General features: G+C 41.4%; 1 protein-coding gene across 1 annotated transcript in view; it reads right to left on the reverse strand.

Annotated features, from left to right (window-relative positions):
* Positions 1-23,727, reverse strand: part of rabgap1l (RAB GTPase activating protein 1-like) — a 489,306-nt gene that overhangs the window by 363,158 nt on the left and 102,421 nt on the right. Inside the window, exons 6-10 of the mRNA XM_060830051.1 lie at positions 12,409-12,566; positions 10,926-11,036; positions 4,949-5,015; positions 3,111-3,213; positions 1,739-1,905 (exon numbers count right to left, since the gene is read on the reverse strand). Coding sequence (XP_060686034.1) covers positions 1,739-1,905; positions 3,111-3,213; positions 4,949-5,015; positions 10,926-11,036; positions 12,409-12,566 — 606 coding nt within the window. The remainder of the gene's footprint in view (positions 1-1,738; positions 1,906-3,110; positions 3,214-4,948; positions 5,016-10,925; positions 11,037-12,408; positions 12,567-23,727) is intronic.

Here is a 23,727-nt window from a genome sequence, read left to right on the forward strand (position 1 = left end):
GGAATTTAGCATGGCCAATTCACCTGACCCGCACATCTTTGGACTGTGGGAGGAAACCGGAGCACCCGGAGGAAACCCACGCAGACACAGGGAGAACGTGCAAACTCCACACAGTCAGTCGCCTGAGTCGGGAAATGAACCCGGGTCTCAGGCGCTGTGAGACTCTTATATAAGAGTCCATAGTATTGAAGTTAGTATAATAGCATTGGTATAAAATTGACTAACAAAAAGAAGACAGAATTGGGATACAGGTATTTTCAGGATGGTTAACTGCAACTAAATGTGTACCTCAGGGATTAGGGTTAGGGCCACAGTTATTTACACTATACGTAAATAAGTTGGACGAGAGAAGTGAATGCACTATTATAATGGAGATAACATAAAAATAGGTGGGAAGACAAGCGGTAAGGATAGCAGAGTCTGCAGAGATATATTGTCAGGTTAAGCAAGTGGGCAAAAAGCTGGCAGAAAAAACATAATCTGAGAAAATGTAAGGTTACGCATTTTGGCAGGTCAAATAGAGGAATTGAATATATTTGAATGAGGAAAGACTGCAGAAAGCCGTGGAAAGAGGGATTTGGAATCCTTATGCATATTTCACAAAAAGTTAGTATGTATGTTCAGCAACTAATCAGGAAAGCAAATGGAATGTTGAATTTTTTTTTATATACAGGTAGACAACCCTTTATCCAAAATCCCGAGTGGGTGTGGAGTTGGGCTAACGGTTTGCATGCCAAATGACCTTGTTAATGAGATAAAAACTTCACAAAATAAGCTTTGGATTTTGGAGCCTTTCGGATTTCGGGAACAGCAGACTCAGTGTGAGTACTACTCAGATGCAACATGGGGGAGGTGTGGCCCAGCACTGGCAGGTCTCAATTCTGTCTTAGAGCCCGTAGCACTCACATGGAGTCTGCTGTTCGGTAAGACTTTTTACAAAACTTCACTGATGAGCTGTCACTTATTCTGAAATTCGAAAAATTCCGAATTCCGAAAACCAGCTGGTCCCAGCGTTTCGGATAAAGGATTGTGTACCTGTATCATTCCTTTTGAAATGCAAGACACTGGTCAGACCACACCGAGAATACTGTGACCAGTTTTAATCACCTTGTATAAGGAAAGCAATACTAACATTGGAGGCAGTCCAGAGAAGGTTCACTAGTTTGACTCCAGGTATGGAAGGATTTTTTTTTAATGAGGGGAGGTTGAATAGTTTGTGCCTTTATAAATTGTAGTTTCAACAAATTAAACACGACCTTATTGAAAGACACAAAAGGTTTAGAGGATTTGACAGACTGGATGGTGAAAGGTTGCTTCCCCTTGTGAAGAGTCTAGAGCCAGAGGACATAATCTCAGAAAAAGAAGTCAGCCAATTACAAGGGATGAGAGGGATGATTTTCTCTCAGTAAGTAGTGAATCTATGAAATCCTTTACCACAAAGAGCTGTAGTGCCTGAGTTGTGTACTCTTATGTTCAAAGCTGAGTCAGACAGATTTGTAATCAGTAAGGGAGTCAAGAGGTACAGGAGTTAAAGGCAGGAAAGAGGAGTTGAGAATCCTCAGATTAATGATGAATAAATTGAACTTATTTGGCTCAATGGGCTGTATGTCCTACATCTGCTCTGACATTTTATGTGAATGTCAATGCAGTTGCCTTTCAGAGAAGTACTACCATTTGATAAGGTGAGGCAAAGTGCACCAGAGAAAGGTATCTTTTGTTTCTTTCTTAAAACCCATACCTGTTTCAACTTCATGTAGAAAGCTTCCGAGAAGGTTTTTCTGCTGAAGTACCAGAATCTCTCATTGGTTGGATACACACGGACCACTGTTTCCAACTGAAACCGGACTGGCTCTACCACCTCAGTAATTACTAAGTCGACAGCTACAGTCATGTAGACCCTTTTATCTGTGAGTAAAATAACCAATCTGAAATTAGTCAGTTGGTGCTGCCTTTGCATAAAATACAAGCGATCATGTAGTTTGCAGCTTTACTAAGCATAAATTCCAAAGAAATTGCAAAGTTCAAGTTTTGTGTCAGAGTTCTGACAAAGGGGCCAAGACTTTAAACATTAGGTAAATATGCTTTGCTGTCCACTGAGGTTGCTAGACCTGCTTTATTTCCCCAACATTTATTTGGATTTAATTGAAATTTCCAGCAACTGCAGTATTTTGCTTTTGCTGAAGTACCTACCAATTTCAGTTTTGACATTTCTAATAGACCCGCTAACATCTGCTTCTTGGGCAAGTTTGTCATATCCTTTGATGAAAATGTGCTTTCTGATATCATCCCTGCACAGCCTAGATCCAAATTCTAAAACTGTGCCTGACTGTTCTGGACTCTTGCACCAGAGGCAATACTATCTATCCCCTTAAAAACCTTAATTAGGACAAACCTTAATCCTTAAACTCAAAGGCATACAGGTTGGTGTATCGACATTGTCAGTCCATGTAAGGTCAAGAGATCTTTCCTCCAGAACGCAGCGCAAACTTCAAAATGGAACTTAACCAGGACTCTACGCAACTGTACCACCACCCCCTTTTCAACTCAATTAAGGTAAACAATAACATTACGTTGGTCCTTTCCATCATACTCTGGACTAGTCCGCAAGCCCCGAGCCTCGTGATCCCAACCTCTCTGCTACTCCACAGATTGTTGTCAACATGCAGTTATACTTGCCAGCTTTATTACACAGCATTTACCGGCCTTGAACGGATTTAGTTAATAATCCATCCAAAGCTCAAGCTTCTATAACAAGCTACTATGACACATTAGTGTGGGAAACAATTCAACTTAGAATGTTTTTCCCATCACAGTTTTTCCTTACTTCTGCTCTCCAATTGTGTCCAGACCATCCATAACCCAGGTTTCCTCTTTCCTTTGGTCCAAGAATACCCTAGTTCCACTCAGTCTCTTTTATTCTGTCACCAACATACAGCCCATTACAACCTCTCCTCCACTTTGTGCTTCCTTCAGTTCCAGAGAAATCTCATCCAAGCACTATCTTCTCTTTAGTCAGTAAGGAAGCGTCACCCTCACAAAGCCCCTTCCTCAATCCCTGATTGCCCATTTCAGTTGGTAGATTAAACAAGTAGTTTTGAACTGAAAAGTACCTTTAGGAGTCTCCTCATTTAGAGCCTGAAATGCAGGACCACTAGGGTTCCATATTCCTGTGATTACATAGGACTTGCCATCAACACTCTTTCCCATGGATTCCTGAGTAAAAACAGAACAAAATGAGCAGCCAGAAAGGAGGTAGATACTTTGCCAAGTCCCAGAAAATATGTTCCTCATAACAGCATCAGGCCTTTGAAGTTTTACACAGATACCCCATGATTCAAGGAGCTAGACTCGAGGGTGTGGTGTCACCAAATCACTACCATCATACATTCCAGCAAGACTTTCTTATTATTGTACTCCAGACCCCTTCCAATAACGCCAGCCTGTCACTTCCCTTCCAAACTACTTGCTTTACCTGCAATGCTTAACTTGCATCCATTGTCCAATCATTATGATTCCAGATAATGGTGCAAGCTGTCAGGTGAGAACCCAGAATGAAATTTGGACTGAGAGATCACTTTTTTAAAAATTGTTAATGTGCCGGTCAGTCACCAATGCATAGTCATACAAATGACATTTGTGTCAGACATACAATATTTGTTTCACGTCTCTGCAGTTTAGGTCAGAATATAAGCTCTTGTTTTGTAAATAGGAGGATTTCACTGGCTGGAGGTCTGGAAGGTCTCCATCCCTGTGAGGTGGTGTGACAGCCCCTGTCAAAGGACAGGGGCTTACATCCACACAGTTGGTGTTTATTTATGCTGACGTCATCCAGAGTTGTCGCCCTGCCTGTTTTTGGTCATGATTCATCCTGTCCTCTACTGTGGTGCTGATTTAGTTACAAATATAGGAAACACAACAATTTCCTGAGAACATCCCAAAGCACTTCACAGCTACTGTTGCTTTTTTTAAAAAAAAGTGCAGTCTCCTCTGAAATGTAGAGAATGTGCTGTCAAACCACATGCAGCAGGATTGCACAAGTAACATGATATTGAAGAGATAATGTATCTTTAGTGATGGTTTGAAGGACAAGCATTAGCTAGGACATAGGGAAGAACACTCCTGCTCTAAACAATGCCATGGAACCTTTTAAATTCACTTGAGAGTGCTGACGAGAAATCAACTTAAAAGTCATGAGAAAGACAGCACTTCTGACAGTATTGCATTCCCTCAATGCTTTGTTGTAAAGCTGGTCTAGATTAGATAATGTGTTTGACCCTCTGTAGTGGGGCATGAGCCCAAAACTTCTAATTTGAAAGGCAGGAATACTATCAGCCGTAGAGTTCACATCACCTTATTTCACAAGATATCATCGAACTAGAGGTGGTTGTGGCTTGGTGCTAGTGTCACCGGACTACTAATCCAGAAATTAGATTAGAGTGGTGCTGGAAAAGCACAGCAGGTCAGGCAGCATCCGAGGAGGGTTTCCAGTATCTGCAGTCCTCACCTTTGACTATTAATCCAGAAGTCCAAGTGAAGATTCTGGGGACAAGGGTTTAATATCCACCAGAGCAGACGGTGAAATGTGAACTGAATATAAATCTAGAATAAAATGCTAGCCTCATGACAGTCATGTGACTATTGTTAGCGGCCCCCCGGATTCATCTGGATCTTTAATGCCCTCGAGGGAAGGAAAGCTGCCATCCTTACTGGTCGGACTCACACATAAACCCACAGCAATGTGGCTGACATTTAACAGCTGACATGTGCAATAACCGCTGGCCTAGCCAGCAACACCACCCATCCCCACCATAAACAAATTCAAAAGAAAGGAGCTTATTGAGTTAGCATGTCAGCCTTTGCCACCAACTGCAGAATCCTCCTAGACCTACGTCTGTTCAGCCATTTATCACAACTTCAAAGATAAAACTGTTTATCCCACCAAACTCACCATGTCAAGCAAATGCATGTCGCTGTTCCGCACATTTTTCCCTGGACTAAGGAGCATGCCAAAACATCTGCAAAAGGCAAAATACTACACATCAGTCAACACTTCACACACAGCAGGAAACATGAGGCCTAAACACTTCACACTGTCAAATTGTATGACAAAATCTGTACCTACGAAGTAACGAAGAATATCGCCTACTTTCGGTCATAAGGTGTGTTTTTTTTGTCACTTCAACAACTCAATCACAGCCACATCCCACTCTAATATCAGTTAACATTTTCATTCACAAGTTCAAACCATTGCTTCCATTATCAGCAAAACGTTGTGAAGCTGGCAAATCAGAAACAGCTCAATTTCATATCCGACTACATTGATTACTGAGATTTCCTCTGACCAGGATGGCATCTAGTGGTGGAAATTAAGTAATACAGAATTAAAGATTTACCTTCCATTATCCCATGATTAACATTAAACAGTTAATTGCCACTTTTCAGCCCATTTGTTTATGGATTGCTTCGGAATCTGAGTAGTCACAAATGGTGCTGAACATTATGCAATCATTGGCAAACATCCCCACCTTATGACGAATTAATTATAGTTAGAAAATTGAACTACACAGTTTCTGTGCACAGGGGGCCCAGTCAAGTTCAAGAGCAGTTGTATATCTTTGTGGAGTGAGGCTTCAGGGCAAGTCTTGGGAGGCATGGTGCTCAGGAGAAGCTCTGCACCAGCAATAGTTCAGTGCAGAGAAAGAATATTTGCTGTTTGACATGCATTTGGGTATCATAATTTTCTAATGAATTATGCCATTTGGAATATCTCATATTTATGATCTCACAGTCTAATCCTTTTTTTCTGGCAACAATCTTTGTATGCTTGCTTGAGCAAGTTTTATTCATCATAAATTTGTTAGTTTTTCACAGGAAACCTGGCTGACTTGTTTGTAATCTGAAACTAGCCACAGTTTAAAACTTGTGTAACTAGCCTAATTATCACCCTGATTTATATATAAAATTTGTTAGGACCAGTGGAGGAGTGGGACAGGAACAGAATCAGTGCAGTCCTCAATCTCAGTTGTAATGGTATACTATCATTCAGATTTTCTTAAATTAAACTGAGTGAAAGGATTAAATTACGAACAATTGTTTAGAATAAACTGGGATTTACTTAGTATGCAGGATTAAGGGGATTTTTGATCACATTGTTTAAACGACTCACAGATTTGACTGGGTTAAAAAAAAGAGAAAACCAATATGCTCTCAAGGCCAGAACAAAGGGTTATAATCCAACGAGAGTTAAATCATTTAGGAGGAAAACATTTGCCTTTTTCAAATAACAGCAGCTGATCATTCTTGAGGTGATAATTCAGAGACAGATTTTCCTCTTCACAGTCTGGATAATAATCAATCTTCTGACTTACGTTACACATAACGAAATGAAAGTGGGTCAGGTTGTAGAAGGGACCGGAAGTGTGATGGTTGGTGCGTGCAATCTGATCGTCTAGATTTACTACTTTTTTAGAAAATGGATTGAAAATGATAAGATGTACACTGTTTTAAAAAGTGGGGAATGTACAAGGATTTGTTTGCAGCTTTGTGGAATCAAGGGAAACTAACTGATGTGTGTGGAGAGAGTGAGTCCAGACAAAGTGAAACAGATTGTCATGGGTTCAGGAGAGCTTAGCATAGTAATGACCCTCTGAATGGTCAAAATGCTGTTTAACACAGAATGTGAGGAAGTGAAACAGAAAGGCAATCTCCAGAAGATGACTACCAATTTTACTCTCTCCCTTTTCTCTGTTATATTGGCTTCTCCAATTTTGAATCAAAACAAATACAGAAACACTGCACTTGGCTACACAAAGAAACAATACTTCGATCTAGATGACAAAAAAAGACGATGGGTTCAGCCAAGCCACCGCTGATCTACAGACTGGTCATCACTGTGCAGGTAACATTGAGGTACCAGTAAAGAATCAAAAGGATAGTGAAACCAATCCACTTTATTTGAGATTTGAACTGGTGATACAGAACTGTGCTATCCTTTACTTTCCCCAACTTGTGATATTTTTGTGTGAGGATAACTTAGAAAAAGGGTTAAGTTTTTGAGATACAAAAAATAGAAATCCTGCTCTTTTACTGTTTTTGTTATAGCTAGGGGTTATTCTTATCATTACTGAAGGAATCTGAGCGAGATCTGTATTAATGCTAGGTAAGCTGAAAATGTGTTGCTGGAAAAGCGCAGCAGGTCAGGCAGCATCCAAAGAGCAGGAGAATCGATGTTTCGGGCATGAGCCCTTCTTCAGGAATGAGGAAAGTGTGTCCAGCAGAGGGACTTGGGGGAGGGGCGATGGAGATGTGATAGGTGGAAGGAGGTCAAGGTGAGGGTGATAGGCCGGAGTGCGGGGGGGGGGGTCAGGAAGAAGATTGCAGGTTAGGAAGGTGGTGCTGAATTCGAGGGTTGGGACTGAGACAAGGTGGGGGGAGGGGAAATGAGGAAACTGGAGAAATTCGAGTTCATCCCATGTGGTTGAAGTGTTCCTAGGCAGAAGATGAGGCGCTCTTCCTCCAACCTTCGTGTTGCTATGGTCTGGCGATGGAGGAGTCCAAGGGCCTGCATGTCCTTGGTGGAGTGGGAGGGAGCGTTGAAGTGTTGAGCCACGGGGTGGTTGGGTTGGTTGGTCCAGATTTCCCAGAGGTGTTCTCTGAAACGTCCCGCAAGTAGGCGACCTGTCTCCCCAATATAGAGGAGGTCACATCGGGTGCAGCGGATGCAGTAAATTATGTGTGTGGAGATGCAGGTGAATTTGTGGCAGATATGGAATGATCCCTTGGAGCCTTGGAGGGAAGTAAGGGGGGAGGTGTGGGCGCAAGTTTTGCATTTCTTGCAGTTGCAAGGGAAGGTGCCTGGAATGGAGGTTGGGTTGGTGGGGGGTGCGGACCTGACGAGAGAGTCATGGAGGGAGTGGTCTTTTCGGAACGCTGATAGGGGAGGGGAGGGAAATATATCTCTGGTGGTGGGGTCCGTTTGGAGGTGATGCTGGAGATCTCCACCAACTGCAGTCCTCACTTTCTCCTCGAAGAATTTATCCTAGGTAAATCTGGTTAAAATGGGATATTTGATAATTTCATTAACTTTTAACGTTAGTGCTGACTCCAGGAAAAGTGGATTCAATTTCCAACGCACTATTCCAGTAAGTTGTGGCACAGATTACTGAAACAGCATTTCAACACACCACAACTGGCCCTGCCACATCTGAAAAGAGTGCTGCATCTAATGACAGATAGCCAAGGGCAAAGTTGGCTGAAAAATCAGGATTTAGTCCACGTCAGGTGAGTACAAATAGTCTGTAAACGGAAGGAGCGGAGATCAAAATTATCATGCCATGGCAAAATCTTTACACACTGTGGGAATTCTTAATGTCCCTTCACAGTGGTTACACAAGAAACGGTGGCACTCATTCAGCCTTTCTAACAATCCACCATTCGATGAGTTCTGCATCTGAATACCCTACACAACCCTTAGTTCCTTACCTTTTGATGCCACTGGCTATTAGAACAGGTCAATGTGATCCATCTTGTGTGTGGACGAAGGGAGTTAGCATGCCCTCTGCTTGTGTGTACTAGCTTGTTTCCCACAGCTTAATAGCAAAGTGGGAAAAATATCTAAGTCTGTCCGTCTCAGGACACAGCCTTTCTTAACTTCTGCATCACCTCCGAGTGGCAATGTGGAAAATGGCCCCTCACAGCTCCCAGCAGAACCTAGAGGTGGTTTGGTCCCCAGGATGGCAACATATTAGATCACTAGCATGTGGACAGACCTTGACACTCAAAGCCAACTCCAAATTTGAACGAATAGCCGCAGCGCCTGGAGGATATCTCCAGTGGATGGATTGACTGAAGGCTGAGGGAGTAAAACTCTGACAACGAAATCTGAAATGGAGCCCAACGGCTGATTCATGTCTATATACGTCAGTTTTTCCAGCAAGTCCTACAACAAACCTGTTGCTAAACGTGGTGTTTTGTGCTCTTTTCACTAACCAGGAGAGCCTAAGGGGTGGATCCCTGACATTTGGGGTTTCTATACATTTTGCCCAGATTTATGCCCTGAACCAGACATTACAGTTTCCCTGCAGAGCATTAACACAACAGAGTTGATTGCAATGGAAAAAACCACCACCTTCCAAAAAGGAAGCTGACAACGTAGGAAACATTTGGTTTCATGGGGCATGGTTGAAGAGAAGTGAATTGAACTGATATATTTCAGAGGACGCTACACAGGCACATGAAGGAGAAGGTTATCGAAGGTTATTATACTAAATTTAGATGAGAACGGATAGGTGGAACGTGAACTGGTTGGCCTGAATGGGAAACATCCCTCTACCAAATTCAACAACCAAATCAGATTTAACTTCTATCCCAATTTTAAGATCTTGTACATTTACATGAAAGACAGCTGATGAAATTTTAAAAGTGATTAATTGATTATGCAGGACACTCAGTTATCCTGAGAATATGAGAAGGCACTGTAAAAATCAAAATATTTTCTTTATCCCTCTCTCCTATGATCTACATTCATGTGGTGCAATCTTAGCCGACTTACCCTTAAACCACAATAATTTCTTCTGCTGCTACCTGATGTGTGATGAGTATAATGAAGGCCATAAGAAAGGCAAGTACATATTTTAATAAAGCTAATGGTTATAATTCAATTGAAAGATTAATTTAGGGGCAATTCGTTGAAAAGTGTGTACTGGAAACAGCATTCTATTGAAAACTTTTACACAAACCTCTGAAAACAAAACGTAAACTAAGTTATAAATGTTATCTTGTGTGTCATATTGATTCATTGCAGAGCGAGTGAGTACAGTCATCTTAGAACACATTCCACACTCTCTAGGAACCCACACCACCCCCCAAAGTATATTTTTAACAAATCCATTTGGGAAAGAGCACTTAATTAGGTTAGTGAATAGTTTCAATTGAAGTTCTGAATAAATTTAATTTTAAACCCAGAGGGAAAGAATAATCAGCTTCAAAGAGGATTTCTCAACTGAATCTCATTTTGCCAGAGTGCTTTTAAATATTGAGATTACAGTTGTATTAATTCAGAGAGTAAATCAAATTGATTATAGGAAATTCTTTATGTGGACTCTAAAGTACTGGAACAATCTCGCACTGGACAGCGCAAATAGGGTAGTCCCAGTAACTGTTAGGATGGCATCCAGGAAACTTTCACAGTCATACAACATTAAAGTCTATCACCAAAGAGGACTGAACAAGTAGGAGGACACATGAAAGATTGCACAGTATTCATATGACATGAACAGATATAGTTAAAGAGTAATTGAAAGTGAAGACCCTAGGTAAGCTTTCCTCCCTAATGCAGGGATATCAAGGGCAGCTGCAGTCCCATACCAAGGTCCATCAACTAAGTACCAACAGAATCAACAACTCTGGTCAGTAAGCCTCAGCCGTAATGTCCTAACAAGCTAGGAAAATACATTCTGAAAATTTTGAACAGTTGGCATACTTGTAGCTCCATTGGTTAAAGCTGTAATTATGCTGCACAGGCCAGGCTCAGGTACATGTGAAGTTCAATTCTAGAAGCTACTGGATCACCTGACCTCAACCAGACCAGCAATGTCGCAAATCACCATGTTGTGCAAGGGATATGAGGGGCTAGGAGAAAACATAATCATTCACAGTTCACACAGCATGAGCTAACTCGTAACCTATACTGCAGCTGCAGATATTTGGGTGCCAGGAAGGATGGATCAGTCAATTAGCCCGCTCATTTTTAGTCAGGCCATGCCCATGAAGAACAAACACATGGGCAGGAGACTTCATACAATATCATCACATGTGAGGCTGACAAAGGTTATAAAACCAGAGAAAGTCTGTCAACTTCCCGACAAAGTAGCTGATTTCAATCCACCTAAAGGCCTTATTTCAAAAAAGTAAGTTAATAAGCATACCGCTCAACAGCGAGTTCACAATTCGATGTTTGCTGCACAGTGATGATCAATTTCTTCTCTATCCCCTGTCGCAACTTAAAATACAGTTTCTCTCTGTCTTTCGGTACAGCACTGTGAAGAGAGTAGTAATTATTTTAGTTTCTTGCTTCGCTTGTCACAACAACACGAGTAAAGGTAATTTACCATAAGAACAGAGATTGCAAGGTGTGCACGTGCCATGAATATTAGTTCACTCGTGAAACAACTGAAAGAGGTCACTTCAGAAAGGATCAAAGCAGCGTTCTCTCCCCTGCATCAGACACAAAGAGAATCACCAACATGTCATATATAACATTGAAAACAACAAATGCTGGAGATCATAGTAGGTCAGACAGTATCCATGGACAGGGAGCAATCTAACATTTCAAATCGAGATGACTCTTCATCAGAGCTAAGTGAAGTGTGGAAGCAGCAGCCTTTATGCTAAAGTTGGGGGTGGGTGCAGAGTGCGGGGGTAGAGGAAAGATGCTGATACTTCAGATTAAGTGATCTGATCGCTTAATCTGAACTATCAAAATCTTTTCTCCACTAGCACTCTACACCCTCCCCCACTAGCACTCTACACCGTCCCCCCCACACACACAAAACTATAGCATAGATGCTGCCCACACTTCACTTCAGTTCCAATGAAGAGTCATCTAGACTCAAAATGTTAGCTTGCCTTCTCTCCATGGATCTTGCCTGACCCACTCTGATCTCCAACATTTGTATTTTCGGTACAGATTCCAAAATCCGCAGTAATTTGCTCCTACTCATGTATTTCATTGCCTTTTGAGCTAGTTTTCTAAATTAGAATGATTTCCATTGTCCAGGATCTTATTCTTACAAATTGGTGTTAAAAGATAAGGGTTGGCCCGAAAGCAACTGGATTCTAATCATTAAGAATTATTAATTTCAAAACATTACTTCACACTAAAATCTAGGCTGACACTCTACTAAAGAGTTATAGATATACCCCCGTCCCTCAAATTCTCCACTGTTGGAAACTGAACTGAGGTACCATCTGTCCTCTTGGATGAATGGAAAAATCCCCCATTACATTATTTTAGTGGGAGATTTTTCATGGCATGTCCACATAATGTGAGCAGCTGGTTCTCCCTAATGTCCATCCAAAATTATTGCTCAGCTATCTTAATTCAAATAGATGATCTGGTCATTTATTTCATTGCTGTTTGGGTGTATTTGCAATAATTAGCTGCTGGGCTTATTGTATTATAACTGCAACTACACTTCTAAGGAATCATAAACTGCTTCGACAGGCTGCAAAATGCACTGAATATAGGTCGAGGAAAACCTTAAGACTCATTAATGATGGAATGGCAATGCAGTATTATAAATAACTCTCACTGCACCATACGTTTAAAGATTTGGCGGAGGGGGTCTCTGAACCAAAGTACCATCACCCTGCCCCCACTTTGAAATTGCCTATCCTTCAAATTCTCACCTGAAATTGCCTTTTCCATCATCTTCCTTCACTTCAAGAGAGACAGTGAAGTTGTAGGTGTCCTTCTCAGGACTGGCATCGCACATGTCTTTCACTTCTGTCGATTGTTTAGAAGATCGACGAAAAGCAATGGCAAAACTGTACAGGATGCGGCTGACCTGGAGAAAATGCAGGGGAAGCATGCAAATTTAACTTGTCTGCTGCAACTGCAATGCTCTCTTCTACAAGGTTACTTTTCATATTTGCTTAGACTCCCACCTGGAATTCTGGGTTCAGTTCTGGCCTCCACACCTCATGAAGGAGATACTGACCTTGGAGGGGGTGCAGAAGAGATTCCCCAGAATTGATTCCAGGATTGAAACGGTTAAGTTATGCGGGTTACTCACATACCTAGGCTCATATACTGTTGAGTACAGTAGTGATCAGACTGTGGTGTTAATGACCATAACTTTTGTGCTTGGATGGAAGGTCAGCAAAGATTTTCTCTGGTGGGACAGTTAAAAACTATGTAGCACTTTAAAATTAGAGGCAGGAAAATCAGGGCTGATGTTAGGGAGTACCTTTTCAAACAAAGTAGTCTGAAACCAGACCATTCTCTGACAAAAAGCTAAGGTGATAGGGGATTCATGGAAACTTTGAGCGCAGACTGGCACAGGTTTATTGGGAAGGATATCGAGGGATACAGAATAAGGAAAACAGGTTCCGATCAGCACTGATTTAACATATGCGTCAAAGGTGGAAACACGTTGGAGATTTTGCCAACACAATAATCCATCATCCCCAATGTGTAGGCTGATGTCAGATCTGACACCAAAATAAATTCTAGAATTACACCAGAATGGTCTAACCCAGGTTCATTCAAACAGGGTTCCCCATAACCTCAGAGTTAAACAAATGCATTCCTAAAATAAATTACACAAATTTCAGACACTCTGTTTGGGTGTTTCTCTCACCATTTCAAGGTTTTTCCCCCAAAAATTAAAAATCACATTAAAGGTGACATATCTCCAAACAACTTGAACACACTCAAACTGCTCAAACACACACTCTGCACTTACTTTTCAAACCGTTCGAACACTTTCTACACTAATGTTCCAACTGCTCAAACTTTCCGTGCACCCAGTTTCAAATTTTCCATTAGCGTTCCAACTCTCTGCACTCACATGCTGGGCTCTAGGGAAGCGTGGTCTCAGTGAGAATGCTACAACCACCAGCGAGTCTATTAAAGGGAGCTGCTGTCAGCCCACACAAACCCCAGTAAAGTCACCAATTAAAAAAAAATCCAATGTATGTTTGCTGCAAATGCATTTAATAAAAATTAATAATAACATCAATCCTTAAAAAGTGTTTGCACTTCCATCAACTGATGCGCAGTCTTGTTTTGTATTTACTTTATATAATGGGAAACAAGGAGGAAGGGTGTAAGCTCCACCGAATTTCACAATATACTGGAGGATTCCTTAACCAAAACGGAAGTTGAAAACCATTCGCTTAACCAGAAAGCATTGTGAATAAATATTTATCTAAAGCCCTTAAAAAAGACAAAATATTTTAAAGCAGGAATAAAATTTGTTTCACTTATCAAAATAGTGCATTAAAACAATGTTGTGAGTTAGAGAGAAGGTTAAGAGGCGACTTAATTGAGATGTATAAGATAATCAGAGGGTTTGAGAGGGTGGACAGTGAGAGCCATTTTCCTCAGATGGCGATGGCCAGCACGAGGGGACAGACTTAAATGGAGGGGTGATAGATATAGGACAGACGTCAGAGGTAGCTTCTTTACTCAGAGAGTAGTAGGGGCATGGAGCACACTGCAACAGTTGTAGACTCACCAACTTTATGGGCATTTAAATGGCATGTGGATGAGAATGGAATAATGTAGGTTAGATGGGCTTTAGCCTGGTTCCACAGTTCGACACAACATTGAGGGCTAAAAGGCCTGTACTGCACTATAATATTCTAAGTTCTATTGTGTGCCCTGTGTCTGCTCTAAAAACTTTCCAGACAATTGGGATCTCCAAACAGTAGATTTCTGTACTGGAAAGGCCATAGTGAGTCATTATGTCACAAGCTCAGGGATTTCCATACACCCTTCAGTAAGGCAGGAGAGGTGTGAAGACCATTGGAACGACAGTATCACACAGGACATGCTGTAATTTCCCCAAAGGATGTGAAGTCAAGTTTCTAGAATCTGCTAGTGGGTGCAAAGTGACTCAACACAAAGATAAATAGGAACTGAGCAGAGAGGAAGGCCGTATAGATTTGTAGTGGGTGGATTGCATTTAAACAGAGTTGAATATTTTAAGAAATCATTGACGTGGTCAACATGGACCTTCAGAATGCATTGTGATGCATTGCAGACCATCAGCTCATGGAATTGGAGGCAACTAATTGACATAAATAGGGAATTAATTAAAGGTATAGTCATCCGTTGTCCAGCCAACCAAGTAAACTGGTGCTCCAGAATTGATAGTGCACATAGTCAAATTGACAGAATGTGACTCTCAGCATCTCCATGGAATTTGATCAGCTTTTCACTATATCTCTTGACTTAAATAAAAGAAAGAATATGGAGCTGTATGTCTTCATTTTCCAGTAACACAATTGTGTGGATGGCCAAAGGAAGTATTTCTGTAACATGACACTAATAAGCTAAACAAGTGGGCAAAACTGCAGCAGTTGAAATAAATTGTTGGAAAATATGAGCCCACTCACTTTCTGCCCAAGATACACCACTGTATTTCTGAAACAGCATGAAGCTAAGAATTGGAAGTGAGGAGAGAGTGGGGTCTACATACTGGAAATACTGATAATCAGCACACAGGTTATTGGAATATTAGCATTTATCTCATGTCAGCTGGAATACAAAGAGATGGAAATTATACTTTCACATCTGGCATTATTGAGCCTCTCTATAAAACCCAAGAAATTGGAGCAGGAATAGACCCTCGAGCCTTTCATTGGGATCGTGGCTGATCCAATACCCCTCACATCCAGCTTCCTTCATTTTCTCCACAAACCTTTATTCCGCTAATGGTCAAGAATCTATCTCAGCCTTTAATATACACAAGGACTCTGCCCCCACAGACACAATCTCTGGGAGATGAAATTCCTCATCTTAGTCTTAAATTGACGGTCCTTTACACTGAGACAGTACCCCTGATCCTAGACTCTCCCATGGGGAGAACCATACTCTCAGTTGGGTGCAATAGATTAGGTAGCATCATTAAAAGGAATGATGGTAGATACACTTTTAAGGAATAAATGCTTTTATTGCACCAGTTGCACATTTCTATCTGGTGCAAAGTTACAAGATAAATGGCTAATAAAAGAAATTAGGGGTAGTATTAGATCCAAAGAGGAGTCACAAAGTTACTAGAAAAAGTGCCAAACTTGAGAATTGGGAACAGTTTCAGCAAAAGAGGACCAAGAGGAGAGAAATGAGAATAAACTTGGAAAGGAACATAAATCCAACTGTAAGAGCTGCTACAAATATGTGAAAAAAAAGGATCACAAAGACAAATGTAGGTCCTTAACATTCTGAGAATTGACAAGGAAATGACAGAGCAATTAAACAACGACTTCAGTTCTGTTTTCACAGAAGGCAGCACAATTAACTTCCAAAATACTAGGGAACTAAGGGTTTATTGGGAAGGAAGAAGTGGAAGAAATTAATAATTAATTTAAATAATGCTGGAGAAATCAATGGCAATAAAAGCTGATAAATCCCCAAGGCCTGACAATCTCCTGGTCACTAAAAGAGGTGTCTATGGATACTCTGGACGCATTTGTTGTCTCCAGATTGAATTGGAAAAGGTTGGAAGGTATAGAAAAGGGAGTAATAATCCAGTTAGTCTGGAAAGTAAAATGCTAGTCTACTATAAAGGATGTAATAACAGGTCACTTAGAAAATGTCAATGTGATTAGACACAGTCAATATACATAACTGAAAAGGAAATCATGTTGGACCAACCTTAAGTTTTTTGAAGTTCCAGTGAGTAGAACAGATATGGGAGAACTGCAGAATGTGTACTTAAATTTTCAGCAATATTTTCATAAATTTCCATATAAGAGCTTACTGTTTAAGACTAAAGCACATATAATTGAGGTAGTAGGCTGACAAGGACTGAAAATTGGTTAGCAGACAGTAAACAGTAGGAATGAGTTAGCCTTATACAGAGTGAAAAGATGTGAGCAGTGGGGCATAGAGATCAATGTTTAGGCCTCAACTATTTATAATGTATATCAACAATTTGGATAAGTGAATTAAATGTTCTATTTGCATGTTTGCTGATGACACAGGTGGGATTGTGAGGAGGATTAGCGCGGCATCAGGATAACTTTGACAAGTTGAGCGAGCAAACATGACACATGCAGTATAACATAGTTATCCACTGTGGTAGGAAAACCAGAACAGCAGAGTATTGTTTAAACAGTGATATACTGGGAAGTATCGATGCCCTTATACGCCAGTCACTCAAACCAAGCATGCTGGTGTAACAAGCAGTTAGGAAATCATGCTGTGTTGGACTTCAATGCAAGAGGCCCTAAGTATAGGATCACGGATGCCTTCTTGCAGCTATACAGGGCTTTAGTACTGCAAGCTGTTTTGGTATCCTTCTCGTCGGAAAGATATACTTGCCAGAGAAGGAGTTCACGCAAGACTCAGGTTGATCATTGCTGGAATGGCAGGTTTGTCAAGGAGGAGAGGTCAGGTCAACCAGGTCTGTATATGTTTCCAAAGATTTAATTGAAAAATATAAAGTTCTCACAGACCTGGAGAAATTGGACACAACCTAGCGTAAGGGGACCACTTAGGTCAGAGATGAGGGGAAACATTTTCAATCAAATAATTGTGATCCTGTGAAATTTTCTACTACAAAAGAGCAGAGTTAAGACGGAGTTGAGGAGGAATTTCTTCACCCAAAAGATTGTGAATCTGTGGAGTTCCCTGCCCAGCAAAGCAGTTGGGGCTACCTCACTGAATGTTTTTAGGACAAAGATAGATAGACTTTTGAACAGTAATGAAATTAAGAGTTATGATGAGCAGGTGGGTGAGTGGAGCTGGATCCACAAGAAAGATCGCCGCAATGGACCAGGTGGCCTACTCCTGCTCCTATTTCTTTTGAGTATCTGGAAGGCACAACTGTCATTACAGTACCTCCACTGGTAGGTAGGCATTTTTACAACACTAAGCATTTACACTGATAATTTCTATTATTATGAAAGCAAGGAAAAAGTTGGCATAGGTCATGATTCTAATTCATTGATGGATGAGAGCATCACTGACCAATGGCAACACTGCTGCCCTGTAAGGACTCACTGATGGTTATATACTAGTTAAGGGATAATTGGTTGAGCCTTGATTAGGTATATTCGGAAACAAGTAATTGGTGTTCAATTTGTTTAAGGATCTACCGGGAGCTGGAATAAAACTCTGACCAGCACATTAATTGTCTTGATTCTGTTCAATCAATCTTTAACCTCTGTCTGCCCATCTCTTCAAGCCCTTAAGAGGAGAATGCGAGATAAAAATGTGGTAATGGGTTCCTTGGGCTGGACATATATTTGTCACAAAGGAAATTACTTGGTTCTCTTACTGGAGGGGGGTCATGGCAGTGGTGGGAGTAAGGGATGAAGATCCTGAACTGTCTACTTTGGGTTTATTATTTTGTCAAGTTAGGTCCTCGACATCCTTTCACAATTTTTGGTCTGAAGAATCTTCAGGTGAACGTCAGGAAGACTCAATGTGTGACCACAATTGACTTTGTAACATTGCCTCTGTTCTAGTCTGGTTTTCTAGAAAGAGCTGCCTGGATCTGCAGTGCCACTTCAGTTTGGCAAGATATTGATAAGGCCTCCAAAATTATCTCAAAAGGATAATACTCATAATGAACAGCCACAATTTCAACCCTGATGGAAAATGCAAGTCTATCTAGTTCAGATGAGGAGCTGCCTTATCATTTCAGAACAAACCAAAAACAAGGAGCACACTGGCTTCACAGAAGAATGAAGACTATATGTAGATTTGACTGGAAATTATTTAAGGAAAGTCACTGTGTCAGTTCAGTCAATGAGGAATAAATTACCAGATTGCTTATCTGACATCAAGTAACAACTGAGCAGCAATTTCCTCTCGTTAAATATTGGCAAGATTGGAGTATTGCTTTTATAATGTTAAAAGATTAAATTGGACTATTGCTCTGGACATTAACGGGGCAAACTGCACTGACTGAGCATTCTGGACTTGGGTGGGGACGACATTCATGTAGGAAGGCAGATGACTCCCACTCCATTTCAACAGTCATTTGCTACTACTCCCCTACTATTATCAAATGAAACTATCATTCAGCCCCTTCCGTTCAGAAATACTTTCAAAGCCATCCCCGAGTCAGGTACGCATGCATGATCATCCCTGATGCCGAAGGCTATCACACCTACATTGTCTGGGGAAGTAGCGGAGCCAAAACCCGTTTGCAGGGTCGCCCCGAAGTTAGGGTATATCACACCTACATTGTGAGGAAATAGTCTGTATAACGATTCCTTAGGATTACGGCATTTATATTAGCATTATGTCTGAGGACTATCTCATCTTACCATTGTACCTGGGGTAACATGTAGTTATGGGGCGGGGAAGAAATGGGGCAGTGGCCAGAGTATCTGTGAGCATTACCAACTGACCTGTATAAAAGGGGAAGTGTTTTCTTTGTTCAGTGTCTCTTCTGACTTGATTTTGCACGCTCTGTGAAGAGTGTTAAAGGGGGTCATCTAGCTTGTGCAGGCTTTAATAAACTTTAACTGTTTGCAGAAGTTGGTGTGTGTAAATTGCATCTCATGTGTGAAACCTCGGGAAAAGAACCTAATCCTTTCAGTCCCCACTCCAAACCACATTCCCTAACTACCAACTCCATCCACTGCCCTAGCAACAATATAAGTTGAAGCCATTTTGTGCTATTACATCTAATTGAAATGAACTTCCAAGCTTATTCATGTATCTATAAAGCCACCGATTTCCACCTCAGTTTGAGTACTTGTCCTATTTCAGCTCATCTATTATTGCAATCCACATCCTAGCTTTATTACCACAAGACTTGATTATCTGAATGAACTCCTGATTGGTCTTCACGTTCTTTCCTATACTGACTCTAGGTTAAGCCATGTCTCGATTTTAAATTTCTCAGTTTTGTTTTTTAGATCCCATCAAGGCCTCACTCCCCATCTCTGGAATATCCTCAAGCTCTAAACCTCTCATCTGTGCACTCCTCTCATTCTGGACTCTTTTGCATCTCCAACTTTAATGACACCAACATTGGTGATTGCAATTCAGCTGCATAAACCCCACACTTTAAATCCCTTCGTGACACCTGTCTCTCCACCTCACTTTCTTCCTTTAACATACCTAAAAGCTAATATATCTGACTGAATAAATTATATGGTTCAGTGCCAGATTCCACTTTGAAAATGCTCCTGTAAAACAGCTCATGTCGATTCATTTTGTTAATTATGCTATTTAAATATTAGTGGTAGATGATAGTGCATTAAGTTCTAAATATCAGTGGGACCTTAATTCAGGTATGTCAATGCAGCAATACAACTCACCCATTCAAAACAGTTACAATGTGGAAATGGAAATACATAGATCAAGTCAATTCCTTGAGAGGTTCGAGGGTGTCGGAGTACACTTAAGTGAGAAATCATGAGGGTTAAAACAGGACAAGAGATGGCTTTGGTAGATAAGGTAAAGGAGAATCCAAAAAGATTCAACAAGTACGTAAAGGTCAAAAGATTAGTAAGGGAGAGAATATGACTTCTTAAAGATCAACAAGGTCAGTTACATATGCAGAGGCATAAAAGAGATGGGTGAGATCCAAAATGAATATATCTCATCAGTATTTATCCTCAAGAAAGGCACGGATGCTAGGGAATTTAGGAAAATAAACAGTGAAGTCCTGAAAAGTGTCCATATTATAAAATAGGTGGTGCTAGAATTCTTAAAATGCATTTAGATAGGTAAATCCCTGGAACCAGATGAAGTGCATCCCAGGACTTTGTGGGAGGCTAGGGAGGAAATTGCGGGGCCCCAGCAGAGATATTTTTATCATCAATAGCTACAGATGAAGTGCCTGAAGATTGGAAGATAGCTAACGTTGTGCCACTATTTAAGAAAAGCTACAGGGAAATGCCTGGGAACTGCAGACTAGTGAGCCTAATGTCTGTGGTGGTTAAGTTGCTAGAGGGGATTCTGAGAGACAGGATCCACAGGCACTTGGAGCGGCAAGGACTCATTTGACAGTCAGCAGGGCTTTGTGCGTGGGAAATCATGTCTCACAAATTTGACTGAGCTTTTGTGAAGGGGTGATCAAGAAAGTAAAGGAGGGCAGTGTGGTAGATATTGCTTATATGGAAGCGCAAGTGAGGACTGCAGATGCTGGAGATCAGAGTTGAGAGTGTGGTGCTGGAAAAGCACAGCAGGTCAGGCAGCTTCTGAGCAACAGGAAAATTGACATTTCGGGCAAAAGCCCTTCATCAAGACTTCAGACAAAGTACCGCATGGTAGGTTCTGGAGCAAAGTTAAACCTCACAGGATCCAGGGAGAGCTAGCTGGATGGATAAAAAAACTGGCTTAACAGTAGAAGACAGAAGGGGGTGGTAGAAACTAACATGATCATTCTAACAGATGAGAGACATTACGAACAATCAAGGTATTCTTCAATGTATAATTTCAGTTACAGCACACTGTAAACTTCTGCTTTAAATTCTGTGTCTTACAATTGTACCCTCCACAACCACCTGATGAAGGAGCAGAACTCTGAAAGCTAGTGCTTCCAATTAAACCTATTGGACTATTACCCGGTGTTGTTTGATTTTTAACAGGATGGTAGAGGGTTGTTTTTCACATTGGAGGCCTGTGACCAGCAGTGTACCACTAGATCCATTATTATTCATTATTTATACAAATGGTTTAGATGTAAACCTAAGAGATATAGTTAGTAGGTTTGCAGATGACACTAAAATTGGTGGTATTGTGGACAGTGAGGGAGGCTTTTGGGAATGCAGCAAGATCTTGATCAGATATGTAGATCATTGTGGAAGGTGGGACCTGTACATAAAAGACAGGTGTCACTTAAGCTGCAGGGATACTGGGCAGGAGATTTGCTGGAGCACTTCTGGAGAATTTAAACTAGTTTGGCAGAGGGATGGGAACCAGAGATACAGATCAGAGGAGAGGGCAGTTGCTGAACTGGCAGAAGTAGAATGCAGAGAGTCTGCCAGAAAGGATACACAGTTGTTCAGGCAAAGGGATGGGTTAAAGTGTGTCTGTTTCAATGCAAGGAGCGTCAGGAATAAGAGTGATGAACTTACAGCATGGATTAGTACTTGGAATTACAATGCTGTGGCTATAACAGAGACATAGATTTCACAGGGACAGGAATGGTTGCTGGGTGTTCCAGTGTTTAGATCTTTTAAAAAGAACACGTCTGGGGGAAGAGAGGACGGGGAGTAGCATTGTTAATCAGAGAGTGCCTCATTACAGCTGCAGAAAAGGAGGTTGTTGAGGAGGGTTTGTCTACTGAGTCAGTGTGGGTGGAAGTCAGTAACAGGAAAGGAGCAGTCACTTTATTGGGTGTTTTCTATAGATGCCCCAATAGCAGCAGAGAGATGAAAGAACAGATTGGAAGGTTGGACAGCAGATCTTGGAAAGGTGCAGATGTAACAGAATTGTTGTTATGGGTGACTTCAACTTCCCCAATATTGACTGGAACCACTTCAGTGCAGATGGTCTGGATGGAGCCAATTGTGTCAGGTGTGTCCAGGAAGGATTCCTGACTCAACGTGTAGACAGGCTGATGAGGGGGGATTTGGTGCTAGACAACAAGCCGGGCTAGGTGTCAGATCTCTCAGTGGGAGAGCATTTCAGTAATGGTGACTATAGCCACAGGGAGAGATAGGAACACACAGTATGGAAAGGTATTTAACTAGAGGGGGAAAATTATGCTGGTATTAGACAAGAGCTGTGGAGTATAAATTGGGAACAGTTGTTCTACGGGAAATACATAACAGAAATGTGGAGGCTGTTTAAGGATCACTTGTTGCAAGTGTTGGATAATTTTGTCCCACTGAGACAGGCAAGGAATGGTAAGGTGAAGGAGCTTTGGATGATAAGAGAAGAGGAGCTTCTTGTCAAGAGGAAGAAGGAAGCTTACTTAAGGTTGAGGAAGCAAGGAGCAGGCAGTGTTAGAGGATTACAGCGTAACTAGGAAAGAACTCAAAAATGGACTGAGGAGAGGTAGGAGGGGGCACAAAAAAGCCTTGGCAGCAGAAATTAGGGAAAGTCTAAAGGCGTTCTACACTTATGTGAGGAATAACAAAATGATCAGAGAGATGGTAGGGCCAATCAGGGATAGTGCCTCGAATTTGAAGAGGTAGGAGAGGCCCTAAGTGAGTTTTTTGCTTCACCATTCATTAGAGAGAGGTACCTTGTTGATTGTGAGAACACTGTGGACCAGGTTAATAGGCTTGAACAGATTGATATTAAGGAAGTGGATGTGCTGGACATTCTGGGAAGCATCAAGATGGATAAGTCCCCAAGGCCGGACCAGATGTATCCAAGATTACTACAAGAAGCGAGGAATGAGCATCTTTGCATCCCCATTCTCCACGTGAGTAGTACTGGATGATTGGAGGGTGGCGAATGTTGTATTATTCAAGAAAGGGAATCAGGAAATCTCTGGGAATTACAGACCAGTCAGTCTCCTGTATGAGGTATGCAAGGAACTGGAAAGGATTCTGAGAGATGGGATTTATGACTATTTGGATATACATAGTTTGATTGAAGATAGTCAGCATAGCTTTGAGAGGGGCAGGTCATGCCTCACAAGCCTTATTGAGTTCTTTGAGCTCATGATGAGACAGGTTGATGGAGGTCAAGCAGTGGATGTGGATGTCAGGAAGGACTGTGATAAAGTTCCCCACGGTTGGCTCATTTGGAAAGTTAGGAGGTACAGGATACAGGGAAATTTGGCTGTCTGGATACAGAATTGGCTGGCTGAAAGACAGAGAATGGTAGTGGATGGAAAGTATTCCGCCTGGAGGTCGGTGACGAATGGTGTCCTGCAGGTATCTGCTGTTGGGCCTCTGCTCTTTGTGGTTTTTCTCAGTGACTTGGATGAAGAAGTGAAGGGTGAGTTAATAAGTTTGCTGATGACACAAAGGTCGATAGTGTTGTAGATAGTGTTGAGGGCTGTTGCAGGCTACAACAAGACAGACAGGATGCAGAAACCAAAATGGAAAATCTCAGCAGGTCTGGCAGCATCTGTA

The sequence above is a fragment of the Hemiscyllium ocellatum genome, chromosome 9, assembly GCF_020745735.1.
Source record: "Hemiscyllium ocellatum isolate sHemOce1 chromosome 9, sHemOce1.pat.X.cur, whole genome shotgun sequence".
In the NCBI taxonomy this organism is placed as follows: Eukaryota; Metazoa; Chordata; class Chondrichthyes; order Orectolobiformes; family Hemiscylliidae; genus Hemiscyllium; species Hemiscyllium ocellatum.